The sequence below is a fragment of the Catharus ustulatus genome, chromosome 12 (assembly GCF_009819885.2).
Source record: "Catharus ustulatus isolate bCatUst1 chromosome 12, bCatUst1.pri.v2, whole genome shotgun sequence".
NCBI classification, from domain to species: Eukaryota; Metazoa; Chordata; class Aves; order Passeriformes; family Turdidae; genus Catharus; species Catharus ustulatus.
The window spans coordinates 8513387-8536204 of NC_046232.1; the positions used below are offsets into that span (position 1 = coordinate 8513387).

At 35.8% G+C, this 22818-nt stretch overlaps 1 protein-coding gene across 3 annotated transcripts in view; it reads right to left on the reverse strand.

Annotated features, from left to right (window-relative positions):
- UNC13C (unc-13 homolog C) overlaps positions 1-22463 on the reverse strand; it is a 141219-nt gene extending 118756 nt beyond the window's left edge. For 2 of the 3 annotated variants that reach the window (XM_033070293.2, XM_033070292.2), the window contains exons 1-2: positions 21810-22456; positions 10367-13580 (exon numbers count right to left, since the gene is read on the reverse strand). In XM_033070293.2, coding sequence (XP_032926184.1) covers positions 10367-13334 — 2968 coding nt within the window. In that variant the 5' untranslated portion in view covers positions 13335-13580; positions 21810-22456. Of the gene's footprint in view, positions 1-10366; positions 13581-21809 lie in introns of all 3 variants that reach the window. The other variant, XM_033070295.2, reaches the window with a different exon arrangement.
- Positions 22464-22818: the final 355 nt, after the last annotated feature.

Sequence of the window (22818 nt, forward strand, 5' to 3'; positions counted from 1 at the left end):
AAGATGAAAAGGCATATTTTATCTCCCTCAATACATGTGATAACAGTACGTAAAACCAAGTAATTAATTATTTGCTATAAAAACAAACAGATAATTGATTATTGCAAATCTTTCTGCATCACACAGCTAACAATGCCACAAAATGTTTGACTTGGATCACTGTATCATGGTCTGAGTTGCAAGCTGAAGTCCGATTGGTTTACTTCCAAAGAAATCCAAGCAAACGGTCCTTTGGTTGGACAATAAATGTGAGAGTACTTCCTCTGGACTCTAACAAACCAAAAACATGTTCCTTGGTCCTTGCATTGAACATGAGGATTGCACCGAGACAGCGCAGACAGAAGTGACAGCAGGGCAGGGATGTTCTGTGGCAGCCTGGGGCAGAGGGGTGAGCTGTGTCCACCTTGGGCCACAAAGAACAAGTGTGCAATAGCAAAGAGCTGAGCGCCATAAGGGCGGAGCAGAAGGTCAAAGCAGTTGGTGACAAAGACACAAGCACTCACAGAAAAAATGTTTCAGGGGCATTTACTGCATACCACTTCTATTTTTGGCCCTGATGACTGAAAGCCCATTAGCTGCTGAGCACATCAGACGTGATCTTGAAGAGCAGCATCTGACTTGGTTGCATTAGTAAAAAACATTGATTCCACTCAGCCATTCCAGTGATCAAACCAAATGTGGCAAACTGGGATGACAAAGATGTGCTTCAAAAGTGAACCCCTGTTGTAAAATAAAATGCTAATGGTGGCATAAGTCATAGAAACATACTACTGTTAAAAGAGCAAGAATAACATGTACCAGGATCAGGAACAAAGGACTGGAACGTAGTGTCTGGGCAGCAATCACATATTTCAAAGGGTATGATATTCACAGCTGCTGCTGGCATGAATTGTTTCTTCTCCTGTGGAGTTGTTTCCACTTCTGCGATAACGTTTAAAAACTCTCTAAAATAGTCTCAAACACTTTAAACATTATCTTCAGAACCCCCAAACTAGAAAGCTAAAAAATTTAGATGAGCTGAGCTAATTTCAAGTCTTAGAGCAGTCAAAGAAAAAATGAGTCAATATATAATCACATACAAAATAAGATGACATCAAACTAATATAACTTACTAAGATAAGACAAAGAAATCAGATTTTCTTCTGCTGATAAGAAACTGGATAAACATACAAGAGAAGAAAAATACTTGAAATAATATGATTAGCATAAAGCCATTAAAAATGGTTATTTACTGTTATCTTTTATGCTATAGGTAAACTCAAAATCAAATTATAGGGTTTTTTGGCTCTGCTTGAAATAATAAGTTGGAATAATTATGCCCAAACACCGAAGATTGCCACAGATGTTAAGAGCTATAGACTGGTACACTGGAATTCAAAGGATGACTTCTGGTACTACCGGACTTTTTTTGCTTGATGGGACATGCATAAATCCTTCTGAAATCCTCAATCCCTTTTTATAGTTAATAGAAAAAGGCATGTCTCCTTGTCCTTTATTTTCATGGTTTTTTAGAAAAAGAAAATTTCACCCAACATGCCTTTAAAAGTTCCTAAGGAGAATTCCACTGCTTTATGTTTGCAGTACCCTCCTTGCCTTATGGATGCAGAGGAGCATCAGCTCCATTCTGTTTATGCCAAATGGAACAGGAAGAGCTACAGAAGATTAAAAAGTGCTTCGGTTTATACTCATCCATTTTATAAATATTCCTCTTTCCTGGTTTATTTTCACATTCAATGAAAGTACATCTATCACATCTGTCTATCCTTTTTCCATCTTGGTATATATGCAGCTGAAGGACAGCTGAGGCTGCAGTTGCACTGGTGATACCCAGAGCTATACATAGTTTACGGGTCTGTGACAGCATTGACAAATCACTTGCTGCTGCTCCAATAATCTACTCCAGAGAAGCTACTCAAGTGTCAGTCAGCAGATTGCTCTTTGCACTACTTATTTAGTGAAAACAGATTACAGTATTTTCTGTGGTATTTTTTTCTAGCTAACTTGTATCCTTGTATCTTTTGCACATCATATTCTTTATCATGGTATCCAAGACATTTTTAAATGGCTCTGTCATCAATAGAACAGTAAGTCTTGATTTTCAGATTTTCTGAAACTTTTTATCTTGCAAGCTATCTTAAGAATACTGTCAGCTCCTCAAGATAAAAATCCTTGTGGCTAACAAAGTTCTGCCAGTACCAACAATAATTTTGCATCAGCAATAACTAGAGAGGTTTCAGGTATTTCCTTCTATTTAGAGTTCCTGAGAGACAACTTTCTAGGTGTTCCACTGATCACCTGGAAAACGTGCACAAGGAAAAGTCTGGCACCTGTCCCACAGAAGTAGTCCCAATTTCCCTTTGACAGCGAAACAGAGAATCTCTTACACACTCTGTTGTAATATTCTACTTCACAAATATACCAGAGGAATACTTGAGCCTATTTATGAATTCATATTTTCCAAGTCATTACATTTTTTAAATGCATGTCTAGATATTGATTCAGCCTGATGCTTTAACAAAATTCCTTTTATCCCAAAGCTGCATTCAAAAATAATGCATGTTATTTCTACTTCTAGAACACATTGATCTAAAGAAAATGCTTTAATATTTTGGAAATAAAAATTATTTTTAATCTTGATGATACAATATTGTGTTCATCTTCCCAGCAAAACCCTTGGAACTGACATTCATGGCCAGCATTCCACTTAGCTCCACCAGCTTTAAATCTGTTTAAGCTCAAAAAGAGCAGACAAACTGCATGAATATTTATTAATCTACATTAATTCTAAAGTCAGTGAAAATAGTGTTAAATGGCCTCCTGTTTTTGTGAGTAGAGTAGCAGAGACATTCTTCATTTACGAAGGAAGCTAGCAGTTTCAACAAATCACTTTTATTAAAAAGACAAATCATTCTCTAAACAAAAGGGGTTTGAGGTGGACTGTGCTTTGTTGGGTTATTTGGTTTGTCAACTTGTTTTTATTCAACAGCCAAAATATGGATTTCTGCTAAACCTCACTGATTAAGGATGTTGGGGGTGGGGATGTTGTAGTTTGTTGTGGGTTTTTTTGGTTTGTAGTTGTTTGGTTGGGTTTTTGGCTTTGTTCGGGGTTTTGTCTGGGTTTGTTTGCTTGGTTGGTTTATTTTTTTTTATGTTTAAAGAATGAGTGTAGCTATTCTAGGAAAGAGCATCTGATAACAGCGTAATTTTTTGAATCTGCGACTGTTACACAAATGTTGTGACACACATTTCCCTGATGTAATGCACACCGATTTAGCAGGAATTACTATGCTAAATTAAACTGTTGCTCTTCAATCTATTTGTTTACTATCCTGTTTACAAAGAGACCCAGTATTATAATCTAAGATTTTCTGATAAGAACAAATGCTGTAACTACAGAATTAAAGCACAATAAGCCAGAAGAATATCCTGGAAGATATATTAAACAGGTTTTAAAATAATTCTTTCACTTACTTAACTAGTGGAAAAAAAGTACAGACTGAATGTGTAGTAACCAACTGTAGAGAGCATGCTTTCACAAAGCCCCAACTTTAGAGTAGGTGGTGAATTAACTACTTGCTTTTTCTTCACAGATAAAAAGATGGATGCATCATCTTTATGACTAAATGATTCGATTTCCTGCCATAATTTTTCAAAAGTAACCTTTCTACAAATCTTTTAATCTCACGCTGGACAGACTGCCATTTTCTGTTTTAAATCTCTGATATCCTTTTCTCCATCAAAGGACAGTAAAGAAATAGGAAGGGAAGGGTATAAAGACTTATGCCTGACTCCAGTGAAACCAGTAGCAAGAAAATAATGCACACACTCTCCTGTGCACAAAACAAGCATACAAAGCTGAGTCATATCAATATACCTTGGTTCACCAGCACCATCCTCATTGAACTCATGGAGTGGTTAATAATTCTTTAGAATACTATTTTGCCTCCTTTAATATTAGTGGAGGATTTTCAGAATGCACACCTACATGCGTGAAAAAGGCATTGTGGCTAACCAGTTTGTGTGCAGGAGTATTGTATTAATGAGTTTCTACCCACAGCATCTGAAAATGTATTTTGTGTCCTCTACATCCTGTACAACTTCTTAATCAACCATGTACCCATCCCCCCACCCCAAAAAAGAGTTAAAGACATCTATCATTATGTTTACCTGAAGAGAAGACAGACACAAGCATGGTGTTGAGAAAGAAAACTAAGACAGGGGTTTTTTTAAAAAAATGGATTATTACATTTCTGTGGTTCATTATCATTCCCTATACAGCACCAAAACAGATTCCTTTACTTGCAGTAATCTTGTTTCCTCAGTACCAGACACCTATTAAAATGCACAGCAAGAGTAACCATTTCTTCCCCAGCCTGCTTACACAATACATCTCTTCCATTATGACCATCTTCTGATATAAATAAAGAAGGGAAGTTACACGGATGGAAACTTTCTGGAATCTGCCTTTTTATATTATTTACATATGAAAAGAAGGGCAATGGCAATAGATTAATCATCTTCTATTGAAAAGTATTCTGTCCCCAAATCCATCTCTTTATAGATGATACATTTGGTGAATATATATTAATTTTCCTTAAACATTGCAGATTAACTGTATCAGCCACACAGAATACACAATCAATCCTTATATTAATGAATTAATTTATGACTCTTGTAAAAAAACCAAGCAAGCCATAAATAAATGAGACGTGGGAAAAACAAACAAAACCTCGTAGCATTAAATACTGTGGCTCCAATGTTTTCAAACAGAACAAAAAATCTGCTTTTGTTAACTACAAGTGTTTCTGTCTGGACTACTCTTTCCCAATGATGCAAAGACTAATTGCATTCATTCAGTCACTTTTTCCCCCCCTCAGACTGTGCCTGAAATTAGAAAGACATGAAATTACATTGGGCTGAGTCCAGGAGAAGCATCTCAAAGACATCACATAAAATGTTTCATTCATTACTTTGAACAAGGTGATGCTAAACTTCCAGGCAACTTAAGGTGTGGCCACAACTCAGTTTCAAGCCTTTTTGGGGGAATCTGGGTTTATAGTTAACACACACCTCAACTGTAAAAAGTACCTCCATACTATATCAACTAAAATCTGCTTTAGTTTAAGACAGTTTAGATTTAATTTTTACTTATTTATTTTATTTTATAAAATTTATATTTAATTTTTAACAACAAAATACTTGAAGAAATAAGGTGTAATGAGAACAGAATGTGCTTAGATTTCAAAGAATTCCCAAAACATGGTAAACTGTAACTTTCATTGTAACAAAAGCAGACAGATTAAAAAGGGTAAAAGATAAGTTAACAACAACCTCTTTTATATTACCTTATGAACAAGACTGACTGGCATTAGCTGTTAGTACTGGTCAATGAAAGAATAGGCATCTCAGTTTGGCATAATACACGCAAATATACATGCTCTATGTTTATTAATTGCTTCAGTATTTTAAACACTAAACTAAAATTCTGCCATCTGTCTAGGACACCCTTCCTTCCCCAGTCTGCACCAGCAATCTGAGAAAGAATTTTATTTTTACAGAAACCCCCCACAAATCCAAATATTTTAATCAGTCAATGTAGTTACCTCAAACAATTAAGAAATAAAATGGGATATATACTTTCTATTTCTCTTTGTACAAACAGTAGTCTTTCCTTAAAGCCCACTTCCCAATACAGTTAATGTAGATTATGTACAGAGGAACTCTTTAATATAAAAACAAATTTAACTTCTAACAGGCTTTTTATTTCTCCATTATAGTCACCATCAGAGTAAGGAATTTTCATAACCAAGGTAAGGTTTTTATTTATCCTATTTCCATCTGAATGGCTAGAAAATGACTGATTAATTTACTAAACAATACCAGATCAATTGATTTTCATGGCCCACAGCATTGACCATTTCAAGTCCAAATCCAAAAACTTACATTCAGGTAACAAAAGTAGTACAACATCATTAACTGTAGCTATTAGTTACAAGTAACTGTGCACCTACGCAAGTGTATTAAAACCAAACATGATGAAAGTTAAGACATAGGGAAAAAAGTCTGAGTACAAGAAGACAGGGTTAGGTTAACTTCTAAAGCTTTTACTCTTTGAAAAAATGCAGCTAAGGCAGTTAGCTGTTGTAATGCAGCTAACAGTTTTCATTTAAAAAGGCCAGAAAAGCTGTCTAAATAAGAAAATAAGTACTTATTTAAAAAAAAAAAAAATCATAGTTTGAATAACAGAGTTTGAAATATGCATCGAAATAAGCTTACTTATTTTACTGGTAGCTTTTCTTGACATGGAACCAAATGACCACACCACCAGCGCAGTGAGGTAATACATTACCAGTTCCTTTGCTTTCAGATGTTAGCATAAACAAAATCGGAGTGTATTCATACTCATCTCTAAGTTCTGTTCTTCACTCAGACACCACAAAGTGAAATATAAATACTTCCTATAAAAAAGCAGAAACCCTTCCCTCCCCTTTTAAAGAGGCAAATCCAATCCCTGTTCCCTGTCCTCTTGAGCTACCACTGCACCTATGCATAGAGTTAGATAAGTTCACCCATCATGACATTATAAGCAATCTACTGGTTACTCTTTGTCTGAAAATTCAGACCAAAGGTATTTAAAAATTGGAATGATTTTTAAAATCTGGCATATAAAATGATGACTAAGATCTTTAACAAATGGATCACAAACTTTCATAGAAAGAGTCTATGTTATCATTGAAAGCAATTGAGAAGAGTGCATGTAACTCCGGAATCTCTCATCAGGACAAAAAATCATGCTTATGTTAAGGCATCTGTAAAACATAAGATAGGGATGGAATGGAAGAAGCCACTAGGGATAAAGTGAGGAGTAGAACAATGAATAAATGTATTACAGTGTACAAAAAATAAACAACTGGGTAGTATTTTTTTGAGTTTTTCAAGCCATCAATCCCTCCATTAATATACATGCACCAACACAATGTCTCTATATCCTTACAGAACTTTAAATCTGAGGATTACTCATGTACTGCTCATGTCTGCTCTCTTTTGTACAACCTAGTCATTCCAGTATACCTCCAAAAACATTTTTTAATAAATAATACATAAGCAATCAGCTCAGAGTGTATTTTTTCCTCCAGCTAGTGACAGAGAATAGGACCATCTTATGGGGTTCTTGTGAACTAACAAATTATTTATGCACCAAAGATTTATTGACTCTACTTTATGCATTGCTGGAATGAAAATCATATTCTAAAGCCTTCTTTTGTATTAAACTGGAGACCTAACACTACTGTATTAAAAGCTTCTGTCTCTGCTTGGACAGATTGTTGTCTAACAACTCCTGCTTACATGGATGGATGAAACAATTCATTGAAGAATAGGTTATGTTTCGGTTATATAAGGAAGATGAATTCAAAGAACTTGTTCTCTTTCTAGTACTTTTCCATCTAAAAGTAAGAAATCTGAAGGTGACTGTGAATCAGCTACAGGGGTAAAAGAGTAAAAAACACCAAAAAATCCATTAATAAAAATAATGTAAATGCTAAGCTATTAGTCACTTTTAAAAAACTGTATTATTGCTCCTGTAAATATTAAAATGAAAATTGAATATTTGCTTAAATGATGAACTAAGTATTCTCTGGACCTACCTAATTCCACACATAAAGAAGAGAAGGAAGGTTGTCAAAAATGAGAAGTTACAAAATATGTTTTGGGAGTTCTGAAGAGCTTTCAGAACTGATATACAAAATGTTTTTTCCTAGACTATGTGCCATTCAAGTAATAAACAGAAATAAAAGGTGTTTTGTCTTAGCGGCCAAACTGACATTAAGAAGACATCCTGCTTCAAAGGCTGCATACAAAGTGTTCAGAAATGCATTTCCATATCACAGAACAGCTGAGGCTAGAAGAGAACGTCAGAAGCCTTGTCTAAGAACCCTGCTCAAATCAGGCCATCCAGGGCAGGTTGCCCAGGACCATGTCCAGATGGACTTTGTCTGTCTCCAAGGACAGACAACCCACCAGTGGATTTCATTATCTGTGGATAGACTGTCTGTAATACCCATTATCCAGCTCACTGAGAGCAAGACAAAAGTTAAATTAGGAAAGAGTTTGCTCCAATAATACTACCTGTCACTCAGCAGAAATAGTTTTCAGGTAAAATATTCTTTGAGTAGACTACTCCAGCTAGAAAATACATTTTTCAAGTCAGAAATTCTGAAGAATTTTAAAGTGTTCTGCAGACATAAAGGTTAAGAATATCACATTTATCCATTAGATATAAAAACATGAAAGACTATAGGTATTGCCAATAGGTATTGCTAGGTGTGCTACAGGGCCCAAAGATCCATTTGTAACAAGTTAGTGACTGCTGAAGCAGAATCCCTGACTGAAACACATATTCTCCGCCTTGATGGCATGGAAAACACAGTGTGAAGAGGAAACAGAGCTGCTACTCAAGAGTGAATGAACATTGTTCTCAGAATAAGCTGAGAAGCAGTGTACTGTAGCAGCTTATTTGTAAATTCCCCTTAACCTCCTGACATACTCGTTTTCTCCTTTCTTTCCCTTCTCTTTTATAATATTCTATATTATTTTATTTTTGGAAACCTAAGTGGAGGTCCTAGTATGGCATCTGGTAACCACACAGACATTTTGCCCCATAGACTACACTGAATAACACATTTTCATAAACTGGTCTTGGAGTCAAATGGATTCTCTGTAAATACAAGAAATGCTTCATCTATTCAGAACAAAAAATGTCAATAGATTCAGAGACTGAAAGAAATCTTTCACCTGTTGTGTTAAAAGAAGAAAATACATATAATTTATACATATAATAGAAAGGATTGCATGTGATGTATCAAAGTCAGTTCTTATTCTCTAACAACCTGTTATCTACCAATGTACACAAATGCACAGACTTTAAATACTAGAATCAATCTGGGTTTCAAAATTTGAGGTCTTCCTTGTGTGTTTCCTTTAATTAAGTCCTCAGAACATAATATTCATATTGTATAATGACTAGGTAAAATAAATGTGGTTCCCTTCTCCCACGCCTCATAAAATCAGGAAAATTCATGAAAATCCTCATTATTGATAGCTGCTCATTAATATACATACCACCTAGTATCTAATAGAGTACTGCAGAAAAACACTTGCAAAATACAAGTATACAATCAAATGCCATTATTTAAATGTAAAATAGACTTTAAAGTAAACCCTACTACTATCAATAGTTAAATGCTTTTGTGACTGACTTTCAAGTTGGCTATTTATTGCAAAAGTAACTGTTCATGTACAAAAGAAACACCACAGAAGCGCAAGCTCATTACTATTGAACACGATTTTTGGCTAAAGGCGCAGTTTTTCATCTTTAAAATGAATGTATCAGATGATTATTTTTCCAAGGCAGATAAAGGAAAGATTCAGTCAAGGTGACAATTACCATCTGGCTAGCTACAGTCATTATGATGCTCTCAATCAAATGCACATGTAATATTATAATGAATGTTATTGGAATTACCATTAAAGTTTAGATTGAATATCACCATATTTGTATATTACTAGTATATTATTTTGTACATTACTAGTAACTACTTTGTATGTTATTAAAGCTATATTCATGACTGTCTGCTTTGAAGCCTGATAATATGAAAAATAAAAAGAATGAAAAAAAACAGTGTCAAAGCCTCCTGTGAATTTAGTTCCTTACTAAAGGAACTTCTTCAGACATGGATGACCCATTCACACTCTTGTCTTTCTTCCACACCCTTCTCACCCCTTCTGGGGACTGACTACTTCTCTGAGAGCTTGTTGGGACTACAAATGAAGACAGAATTAAAGTAAGAACAGACATAATATCAGTTTGGATTTACTTCCACTCTTGTAAATACATAACAAGTTATGGGTCGCATAGCGGGTAGAGAACACTGCCCATTAGGACAGATACAGGACTAACCATGCCTTGAAAACTATTGAAGAAAGCAAGAGTGTAATATCTGAATACTCTGTATTACTCCTATAAATACATTTATAAAACTGAAAAAACCAAAAACAGTGTAGTATTTAGTTCTTTTTTAAAATTTAAATCTTGTGAAATTTAATTTTCAAGTTACTGAAATTCAAGAAATATAGTTACTCACAAGCATGTCTGACTAAACACATTCAGAAAACTGCTTCAAAACAAACTTGTGACATTTAATATTTTGATTTCTATGGAACTATTTCACCCTCTAAACAAAACCAGAGATAAGCAGCATTTTTGCTGCCGAATTCAATGGGAGCAGAAAAGGTACTATACAAAATCAATGTCCAACTCTGATGAGGACAATGTTTAACTTGAACGAGAGTATTAAAACACAGTTACCTCCAGCAAGGATCTTCTCCTCCAAATCATTCATTTGTTTCTTGTATGCTTTTAAAGCAGCTTCTTTAAATGATGGTCGTATTCTTTTTTTCTTTGGAATTTCAGTAACTTCAGTAATCATCTCTGGGACATTCTGATTTTCATCCTCCCTTATTTCTACTTCAGGAGCTATGTCACTTTCAACTTCCAATATCTCTTCACTGATCACACTGTCAAACTGTGCATCATATTGTTCCTCTGGCAGCATTTCATATGGAGTTTCATACAAAGACTGGTCCAGTTCATACTCTTGGACCTGCTCACTAGTTTCACTACTATTTGTTCTATTTTCTAGTTTAGCAAGGACTTGTTCCATTACTTCTACATAGTCTGTTTCATTCTCACCAGATGGTTCAGTTAATTCTTCCTCATACTCTGCTTTGTAGCAATAAGGCTCGGCATAAACATCAGAATCAAGCGTTGTACTGGATTCATTTGCAGTAGACTGAGATAATGTTCTAAATCTTCCCATAAAAGATGACCCACTGTCTTCATACCCACTTAAACTTTGTGTGCTTTTATTCCAGACTACTTCTAAAGCTGACTTAGCACGCTGAAGCGTAGATCCAAATTTAGGAAAGCTGAAAGTCTTATCAGAAAGATCTATGCTTAATCGGCTGTGCCATGATTTAGGGGCAGTTTCCTCGGAGTCGTCACTTGGTAGTTCACTTTGACTTCGGTACATCATAGGCAATCTGTTTTGATTCTGATAAGAGGAGATAGAATTTGTTTCCTGATAATCATCATATTGACCAGTCCACTGACTTTGTGTTTCACTATCAAGGCCTGGACATGATGGAGAAGTGCCATCTAGAGTGAAATCATAGCTTTCAGTATCATACTGGAGGTCTGAACCTTGTCCCTTTCCAAAATCTGTCTGTTGGTCTGAAGGGCTGCTCATATCATACACAAAAACTTCCTGTGTCGATGAGTCGAGGCCCAAATCTGCCCCTTGTTCCAACTGATTCCAGTTTTTCCATGGGGAAATGTCATCCTGTAAAGAAAGCTGGCTATCATCATAATGGTTTATGTCTCCAGATACACAGATTATTCCATTGCTTACTCCGCTATCAACAGTTTCTACGTTCCCTGCTTCATTTTGCTCTGGATACTGTTGCATATCTTGGACAAAAGTCTGTTCCTGGGAGCTGCCATACCAGTTTAGAGACTCATCTTGCCTTCGCTGCCAAAGTTCTCGATCAGAGGAAGACAACAATGAACTGCCATTTGTTCTACTAAAATACTGGTTTTCTGAAAAATCCTCAGAGTAAGACTGACACAATTTTGAGAAATCTGATTCTGAACGGCTAAGCTTTGGTGTTGCAAAGTCATTTTGTAAATGCCATAAAGGAGTCACATCTGAATAATAAGTCTTTGATTGTTTTTCCATAGTGTCAAATTCGGGTGACTGATTGTCATAACTTCTTCTGTGTGAAAAGGTGCTATTGTCAGCAGTTCTGTCCAGGTCTTTAGTGTTTGGGGAATCAGTAGCCCCCTTTGTAGTGCTTGTTTTTATCTGATGTGCTGATTTAGATATTTTTGCATAACTATTCTTATTTATATCTGATTCCAAGTCTTTATCACTGTCAGGTGACTCCCAGTCATGCATTTTAGATTTTGTCTCCACAGTTAAAAGTTTCATATCCATGCTTTCATACGTCTGAGAGGAAGGCAGTCCTCTTTTATCTTTTATTTCATGGGAAAATATATCTGTAGAAATTCCAATGCCAGTTCCCTTAAGTTTATAAGACTTTTTCAAAATCAAGTCTCTCTGTTGTGATGACTCAAAGTAAACAAGAATGGGTCTTGGCTTTGCATTTGGACAGTCTCTTTGCTGGCCAAGCCTTTGGGCAAACTCAATTTTAATAGTGCTTTGTGCCTCTGAGAATCCCATTTTTTCCATTAATATTTTGTAAACTATGCTTTCAGCTTTTTCAAACTGCTCTTCAGGCACATTTAGAAACCTAAGACTTGCTTTGTTTCCTGGATGGCCTATCTGCTTAATGTAGTCATGTATGTCCCGTGTTTCTCTTCTGGACTGTACAAATCCAGTTCGCAATTGTTCAATTTCATTTTGCACAACTTCCACACTACTAGAAATTTCATCAATTGATTGTTTCAGAGCATTAACATGCCCTCTTAATTCAGAGAGTTCTGTTTCGATTTGACTTATTCCCTGAAGCTCTTTAAAGATCATTTCCATAACATCGTGGGTTTGGCTAATACAACCTGTTGAACTAAAGCCAGGTTCAAGAGTATTTGACTTCTGGTGACGGCCAGTTCTGTCCAGAGATTTACTTCTTAAACCCCATGTTTTCCTCCATGAACTTAGCTCCGAGTCTGATGAGACACATTCTTGGCTCTTTTTCCATTTTCTTAGTTTTCGTAAGGCTCCCAGCTTCAACGTGTGTAAAGTGCGCTCTCCATCCGAACTTCCATCAGAGGCTGCGAGGCTGCTCAAGCTTTTCCTGTTGCGTCTCACAGGCATTGTGTGGGATAAGTATTCGTTTTTCTTGCTATTAGTTTTTACTTCACTTAATGATTCAGAACATGAGCTATCATTTGAAGACAGGTCTTGAACTATATCTTCATTATTAGTGTTTGCTACAAAAATATGCCTTTGCAGTCCATTGGCAATAGCAACTCTATAACTAAATGTTGGAGAAAGTGAAAATTCTCTATTGCTTTCCTCTTCTTCAGTTGATAAGTTGCGAGCAGATGGGCACTTGGCAATCTTTTTAACGGTGCTTTTTAAAGTATTTGAAAATTTTGGGTTTTTTGTTTGTCCAATCTGAGTGAAGTCTTGTTCCTTTTTGCTCTGACAACTCTCTTTCCTTTTTGTACTATTTCCCGATTTCTTTGTAAACATTCCTTTGCAAATCTTATATAAATAAGATGAGATCAGGCTCTTGAAGAGGGCAGAAACCATGGAGTGTAACTTATTTTAAGCTGTTTCCACAAAACATAATTTTTGACCCACAGAAGTATTTGTATCTCCAAAAAGATCATTGGCAAATGTTTCAATGGAGACTAAAGCCATAAAAACTACTGATGTTCTGGAATAATGTGACAGAAAAATAAAAAATCACACATCTGCATGTTCGAAACAAAATCCTGAAGATGTTCTGTATGTCTTGCGAAATCTCACTCTCTTGCACATGGCTTCTTGAAGTGTCTAAAAAGGAGGGAATGACATTACAATAGTTGCCAAGCAAACCTGTCATTCAATAATATTGATGATGTTTTAAATAGGTTATAATGAAAACACAGAAGATGCCCCACAAAAGCCTGATGAGATTTTTTTTCATGAATAATTGAAGCTGGAAACAGTTCTAGGCAATACTGTTAACAACGATTAATAAGCTATACTTATTTCCAGGTTTCTTCATCCAGTTTAATTCCCTGACTTTAACAGAGAAATTCTGTTTAAATGCTTTCTTCTTTCTTTCAGAGTACTGACATTTCAGTTTAGCTCCATATGAAGTACGGCAGTGAGCAAAAAAACTGACAGGGTAACAAATGGTTACTAGCTAGTAAAACAGAAGTAGAAAGTTCTCTCTTGCCTTATCTTTTGGAACAAGGTAGGATTCAGGTACAAGTGAGTATTGTATCCATGAAGTGCTGTTCTATCTTGTGACTGAATTATGTACATGACTTTGGTTTTGAAATAGTTGCTTTGCTACCAGACTAACATGCTATGATAAGCCAGGACTTGAAAGTGGGCTTATCTTCTTGGTTTCTCTTCTTTAAGAATTAAAAAGAAAATAATTCATAGAACATAACAGAAAATAATGACAGCTAATGGAAATTCTCATCCAGGTTATTAAATCTGACATTTTTCTGGGAACAAAAAAAACCCAAAAAACCCAAACTTACACAAAACACAGTTTACAAGTTGCAGGACATAAACTTCTGCCATTACAACAGGAAAGCTATTTGATCTAAAAGAAGTCTGAAAAGCTTCCATGAGTTATCTGGAAGTTTCTGTTCCATAAAACAAAAGCTTATATTCCATAGAAACGTAGTCAATACATTTTAAACACATGAATCTATCCTTCTGTACAGCATGTCATTCACCTCCTAGTTTCATAGCCATGGAATAAAAAACAAGGTAACCAGCTCAGAAAAATTCAGTTCTGAAAAACCCATCAAAGAAGTTCTTAAAATGGCCATTTTTTGTTTATAAAGCAGCTAAAAATTCTTTGGCAGAATAAGAAGTCTGTTTAGCTACAGGGTACATGAAGGGTTAAAAATTCCTCAGTGGTATCTTAAGTAGAGTAGAGAATACGAAGTGTCCTTGTCTGCAAACACCCTGGCACTTTATGAAACATCATGGTCCACTGACACACCTCAAGATCTGGTCTTTGCACTGCACAATTCATCTTCATTGACCTTGCTATTATACTCCATATATTTACTCATTACATATATACATATATGTAGTGGTAAATAATAAACCCCTGATAAATACTGCAGCAGCAAAAGGCACTGTGCTGCATAGAGCACAGGCAAAGCTGCTAAAAATCTTGATTGGCTTCTGGAATCCTGGAACAGAGGATGTAAACAGACTCATTTCTTTTCCTGTTATAACAAAATTGGGATGCAGAGTGAGCAGAAGAATAGAAATCATTTTTCACTCTTTCCAAAGGGGCTATTTATTATTTCATAAAAAGGTGAAATATCTGTGGGACATGAATCACATTTTTAACACATATACATTAGCTTAGTCCTTGCCACTTCTTTTTCTCATAGGCTTATGCCTAAATTATCTAGAGTGAATTAAGAGCAAGCAATATTTGGAAGCAAAAGAATGCTCCATGAGACTGCATGCAATTTTCAAGGAATGCAAATGACATCTCTCAGAATATTGAGAAGTTTTCACCAGAGCCAAGGCTGCCTTGTTTTCACATATTATTAGTAGAGAAAGGAATCATCTTGGGACACTTTTCAATGTCAAAGGCATGTTTCTGGATGTAGAAACATTTGTTAACCATTCAGCTCTTATACTGAATGCTTGTAACCATTTATTGAACAAGATTTGAAGTGTGATTGCCTACCTCCTCTGCCCACATAGCCAAGGATTTTTAAATGCTCTCCTACATAAACTTCACTTAGATGACTTGGACATTCTTCAAATGACTTCAAATCAAGAATGTTAAAACAAGCCAGAAGGCTTGTTTCCTGTCTCAGTCTAAAAAGCATCAAGAAATGATGACTTTATTACTGGAATTTGGAACATTTCCATTCACTTCAAATAAGGTTTAATGCTTCTCTGTAGAAGAATCCTGATTTCATAGCAAGCCATATACATATATATGTGTTTGTTTTATCCAGTGTCTAACCAATGCTTTTTATCAGAGATAACTGAAAGTATTACAAGTAGCTGAACGTTCAGCACTGAATTTATTCAAACCCAGTGTCTGACAATGCCATAGTGAATTAAAAGCTCTACAAACACAGAGAGATCTGCTAAATGGAGCAGATTTATGTTCTCTCATGCGAGTTCTATTCCATCTCAGCTGTATTAGTCATATGATCTGTTAATCAGTTTACAGCCTACCACTACTCTGTCAAAAAAGTAATTTTCTACAATAGTGTCTACACATGGAATCAAGTTTGAGTCATTACAGGTCTCATCCATTTCTTTCTGTAAAAATTTGCATAGGTTGTTCTTAACATTTTAAATCAACATAAGGTTAAACTCTGTAAGATAAGGAAAAGTCTTTCAAGAACCACAGAGAGCTAAGTCAATTATTTGAATGAGCTGCAAGTTGTCATTTGGAGACTTTCTGGCTTCATCCAGGTCTCCTGATAAGCCATTATGACCTCATTTTTTAAATTCACACTTTGCTTGTTTGTTGAATGAAAGTAATTTTATGATGAAGTTCAATATCACTGGGTAAACCCATTCTGAGTATAAAGAATCATGGTAAAATGTTACAGCAGTGAGGTATAGACTTTATGCTAGATGGTAATAGAGCAAGAAACTGGAAAGTATTATGGTTTGTGAAACTAGAACTAAAATAAATTCTTCATGGGGTCCTTCTATAAAGAAAGGACAAACTGACACTTCCACCTACTTTTGACCCATACCAAGTTTGAAAATCGTTTTTTTGGTCAACCTGATGGTGAACAGATAATGTGGTTGCAAGCAGATTGAGCTGGATTTGTTGATAACAAATCACTGTCAAAATAAAAATGTCAGTTGGAAGCATCATTTATAAAGGATCTTATTCCAAGTCTAAAACTAATGTGTCAGGTAGAAGGAGGAGGAGTGGGCCGAGTTAAAAATTATAGCTTTTAAAATAATTTTATTTACATATCTGAACACCAGACCCACATTTCAAAAAATTATTTTAACAAATCTAGTTCTTTATTTTTATGAAAAAAGAGAATAGTCTTAAAAATATAATTTCAGTATTTATATAGAATAGCTAGATCACTGCTCAGCTTCTGTTCAGGCCCTAGTAAATGAAGCTGCAAAGCAGCAGCCCTCTCCAGTAAGAGGTAGTGTTTTGGTTGCAGACTGTTCTCTTATAAAACAAGAACCAGGCAGAACCATAGCTTTGTTTAACCTTCATACTGCGAGGGGTCTGTGTGTATTGAAAGAGGGGCAAGCAAGAAGATGAGACTGAAGTGCAGTTTGTCTTTATAAAATAAGCTATGACAGTTCATGTTCACAACACCAAGATGGTAGGGGGAACCAAAACAAAACCAAGAAGTCTTCAACTGCAACAATACCCACCTACTACTGCCAAAATAGGCACTAGAGTCTATAGACAAATATATTTTTGTGATATGCAAAATACTCCACAGAAATTAAATAATCAAACATAGCAAAAAAAAAAGTATAAACTGTCTAACCGTCTACCCTGCATCTGCAGAAACTGAGGCTAAGAGAGGTTCTCTTACCATGAGGAACATAAGGAATGAATAACAGAATTCAGATATACAGATTTATTAATTATGGCCTTTTACTAGTTTTATGCTTGTCTGGGAATAAGGTTATCTTGACATAAGTGTACTTGCCCTCAGCTCAGGTCTGCTGGGTGAAACCTACGCTCCCTTCCTTTTGACAAGCATTACAGTGTACACTCCACATTGCTTCATTAATTTACTATAACAGGAGCATTATACTGACAATCATCTCAGATGACCTAATTCAGAAGAACTTACTTAAGACCACTTATCTGCTCCTTTATATTCTTCCTAAATTCTCCTTGTAGTCTTAACTACTGACATTTTTAATGTGTGTAATTTGTGAGTCTCTTAAGGTAAAATGACACTTAACACTGCATACGCTATGTGGGTGACCTGCCCGAAGACCCTGGCAGAGGCAGGGACCAGAGCAATGAAGACACCTGCTTCCTCTTTTGGGTAATTACTCTTTGTTTCAAGAATTCCTCAGGTTTTCACAGCAGCAGACTTTTACCCTTTCCCTTCAGCCCCTCCAACATTTGCACAAGAACATGGAGTGCTATCATCACTCTGCCCTTTGGCTAGGAAGCTTTTCCTATTCTTCTTCAAAATTATTTGCAAAGTTTACTATATCTGCTTATTCACCTGGTGATATCTCTTTATGGATAATGCTATTTATGCATATCTAACCACCCTCAAAACATGTTGCCTTCTCTATTTATGAGAATATAAAAAAATAAAACTAACCACCAAATTGCTGATTGAAACCCGTCTTAAGAGCCTACAATTTGCTTATTTTTTTATCCTCAAGGCCTAATGCTGTCCTGAGGAGGTTACACATATATTCATAGGGTACACTACAGAATCCAATTAAAAAATTTAACAGTCATAATGCAATTGTCATTCACAGCTGTTGCATATCTCTTCTGTCAGCATATAACTTAATAGAGTTTAAGGAAAATAGTTGGAATAGTTGGAAACCTGACTGGCTCATGGTGATTTGGAACATATAACCCAGAAGTCATATATAGAACTTCGTGCATAAGTGAATTAACTTAGTAGTTACACAGTTGCAATTAAAGTACTTGGTAACATATAGAAGCACAATGTCTTCAGATTAGACTAGAAGAAAATGTAAACTCCTAGCAGGCTAGGATGCGTAATTTTTCTGGAGAGAAAGGTCATCCTCACTTCTTCCCTACCACTATGACAACTATGGAAGAAGAGAGGATTTTTTTTTTTTTGTACAGTAAAAGATGTGGGGTTTTTTTTCTTGTTTTCTTACAATTACTGTTGAAGACTGACAAATTGAAGAAAAACCCACCATTTTACAATAACTTGCAGAATTACTTTTTTAGTTATGCTATTTTCTACACCTTTGTATTTGTAATATTGGCATTTTTCTCTACAAAGTTTTGTTAAGGCAACTGAGGCTTTTGCAATTCAAGCATTTATGAGCTACTAATAAGATTGTTGAAGGTGTTTAGAACTCTGTTATATTAGAAACAAATCTATAGTGTGGTATTTACATTACAATTGCATTACAGTTACATTACAAACATGAAAACTTGTAATTGAAGCAACTGTTCTTAAAGGTCAATGACCTTGGCTATATAATAATCAGAACCTATTTAGTGCCTATTAAAAACCAGAAAGTATCAACATACATTTTGACTTAATCTCAGTTCTGTCTCTACTTTTGCCTGTGTTTGAGTAGAGGGTCTTTTAAGCATTACACCCTGGGAACTCAAGTGATTTAATTTACACTAAAACTGTGAATATAAACAGAAACTATATTTATAGTATATTAATGTATTCAAAGTTTCTCTTAATACTAACATTTCAAAAGTTTCAGCAACTTTTCAGGATAGTGATTACATGAGAAAATATAATTAAAAAAAAAAACCAACCAAAAAACCCCTCCATTTTCTTTCAGGTAAGAATTTTAACCCTCCAACTGTACTGGCCTGAGCCTTGGAACGGGCAGTGCAGTGCCCTGAATTAGATCTCTCTTGGACAGAGTTTACCATGAACTCTGTGATTACGTCTGCACTACATCACTCTACAGCTTTGATTTGTTTTTTCTTTCTCTAAGATTTGGGGGGCATGTTTTTTTAACTACTTACAAAAATTCCCAGGGAAATGTTTACAGTAAAGAACAACTTCATATGGGCAAAGTAAGCCCTCTGGATTCCATTCCTCTGCACATAGAGATTTTACATATTTTCTAAAATCTAATAAACTATTAGCTACATCAAACTTTTAGAACAAAAGGTTATGAAAAGGACAGTTTTGATGAAGTGGTCTTTCATTTCATTTGATAAATGGTAGCAATCATCTATGACATTTGCATTTGAAAAATACCACAAGCACAAATGACTACAAGTACTGTTGATAACAGCATGCACTAGGATGAGTAGGCACACACAGATAGAAACCATGCTTAACACCTGAAATGACATTCATTGATAATGATGGTAGATATTAAACATATTTCTAAATCTGTTTCGAAAACTTTATTTAAAAAAAATCACTCAGTTGTCTTTGCTTCAATATACTGACAACTATGATACTCAGATTTGTATCTGAAAGCAAGAACCTCTGCTACCAACCTAAGTGAATGACATAAATGGAAAAAAACCCCAGTGTAACAACCTTCTTAGGTGCCAAAGAATTTTTACGCTTCAGAGCTGTAATGGTCTCATAAGGCAGAAGCTATTTTGCTAAATTCTTCCTTCACATTACAGTTAAAGGAAAATTTGGAATTTTCAGTCCTCATTGATGCTTTAGTGAATTGGGAGATATTCTCAGTTATGAGTATTCTCCTACACTCTGGAATCCCAGTACTTTACCTGAGATTTCTTAAGTGTTTTCACAGCAATATATAGTCATTATGGTAATGTGCTGACATCACTGCAGGATCAAGCAAATGGTATAGTGACAGAAAACCTTTATATGACTCTGAGTTGTGCATATTCCCCTGAAAGACCCATCACCTATCTTGCATCATGGCTTTTTTCTTCGAGATGACAATTTATATTAATTCATAATCACAATTTCTATCATCATATCCCTTCCAAAAGGAATTTGTGATGAATGAAACATGACTTAAACCTTAAATTCTACTTTTCATTCTTCTTAGTGCATTTAGACTTAACAGCATTCTCTCACTGCTTTTTTCACTATGTTGATTTAGATGATAAGATTTAGCGCTGACTTTTAGAACATTTGCATGTGTCAAGTAACCTTACATTTTCAATTGCCAGATCATAGTTGTGCATTACGCTAAAGAAAGGCAACTATTTTATATAATCATCGACAGGAAACAAGTATAGTGTCACCCTCTCTGTGAAAAATAGCTGCAACTTTACAGACAGTTTATTTTCACATCAAGAGATCCTGTCAGCCAGGGGTTAACAACAGTATTAAGATGCTGGAACTAATATTAAACCTTTTTGTATCAACATGTTATTAAAAAAAATCTTAGTTCTAACTAGGTTGCATTGAAATTAGAAATTTCAAGATTATTCAAGACTAATGAATAATCAAATAAGTATTAAGTATTTTAATACATTTTTACTAGACATTATAAGATAACTATCAGTGTCCTTAGTTTAAGGGCACATAGCTTTGTGTTCTATTTCACTTACTACATGTCAGCTGAAAGAAAATAATAAGTGCAAAAGGACCCAGGTGACTAAAGAAAGGTGGGGGCTAATTAATATAGTCATAATTTTATACCTGCATATTTATTTCTCTGAAAGTAAAACAAACCATCAATCTCATAGTAAGAAATTAGTTTCAGCTACTATTGGCCTCTGAAATTGCAGAAGGAAAAATACTAATGTTACCTTCTTGAATCTAAAAGGATGGACAAAAACGTATGAAATATTGATGGTGGTTCTTTAGGTTGTGGCTTGGAGGAGATACATTATAGAGAGTATTCTAAGACCTAGATTTAGCTGTGGAACAGAATCAAGCATGTACTCTAAGCAAGCTGCCTCTTCAAAAGAAAGCTGCAGGGTGTTCATCTTGGAGATTAATCAAGACCCAGAAATACATAAGCATCCGTAAAGCTCAATTTATTGCTAATCCTGTCACAAATTAGGAGAAAAGTACTGACATAAATAAGCAAAACATTCTACATTATTACCGTTTACTCATGTAATTAGTTGGTTTATATTTTTAGACCAATTTAAACATACCAACTCATTGAAAAATCCAACACCATACTGTCTTACTCAACTTATATTGTGAAGTTACTAATCTTACAAAATAACCTCCCCCAGTTTTTAATGAAGTGTTAATTCCAGAAGCCCAGACAGTTTCATCAACATTATAGCATTAGAAAGCAAATCAGTTACAAATCAATGCATTGCATTAGCAAGAACAGTGGGAGGTACATTCAGAATGAAAATAAGCAAAGGAAACAAAGGAAACAGAAAACTGTAGGTAGACTAGACAAAAATACAAAGAGCATACATACCTGGAGTAAATTCTTCTTAAAAATAAAATACAAATTACATACCAACATCTTTATATTATTTTCCATTTATGTAGAAACACTGTATACAAATCCATTACTATTTTGCTGTTCTTCCTTCAGCCTTAAATGATACAGTACGAGGCTGCTTCCCAGCGATTCAAGTCAAGTGCAGTCAGGCATGCTGCTAGTCTGCAACGGTATCTGTTCTAAATTCCACGGTATTCCCTAGGCAGCATTAAATAGGGATTTTTTTCCTCCCTCTCCCATTTCTTATCCCTCCTACAACTTGTGCTAACAGCGAAGAGTAATCGTGATGTTAGCTACTAATTCATTCTGCAGCTCAGGGTTGTTTCTCCTCTGTAATCGAGCAGGAGTCAGTGTCCTACTCCGGTTCAAAAACAACATCACCACGAGAGAACAGTAATCATCCTGGCGCGTTATGTGCCGGGAACTTCCCCCGCTGCTGTTTTCTGCTGCCACCGCTCCCGAATGCAGCACCCGCTGCAATAGGCACAGCCCTGCTGCGTGGCAGGCAGCCCCTCTGCTCGCAGAGCCACTCACAGGCTCCCGGAGCAGCCTCGCTCGCAGGAACAGCACATGCCGGGCGCGGGGGAGCTGCCAGGTGCGCATCCGTGCCCGCAAGGGGAGCAGCGGGAGATGGGAGCTCCTGTTGGCAGGGCCCTGCTCCACCCTAACCTTGTATCGTGACCCAGAGAAACGCCTGGGTAGCTATTTCTTACAGCAGTGCTTTCATCAACAGCTGATCATTTTTGGCAATGATTCTGCTAAATACTCTTCAGAACTACTATCATTCCATGATGATTTAAGGGTGCTCCACATAAGAAGAAATGCATCACTCACTTTCCATGAAAAGCACTTGTATGTCCCCAATTAATACCTAGGCAGTAGGACTCAGTCGTTTATTTACAGCAATCCCAACAGCAGAATGGACCATTATTGTGCATGCAGTTAATAAATTATCCTGCACAGAATACACCAGGTGTTTTTT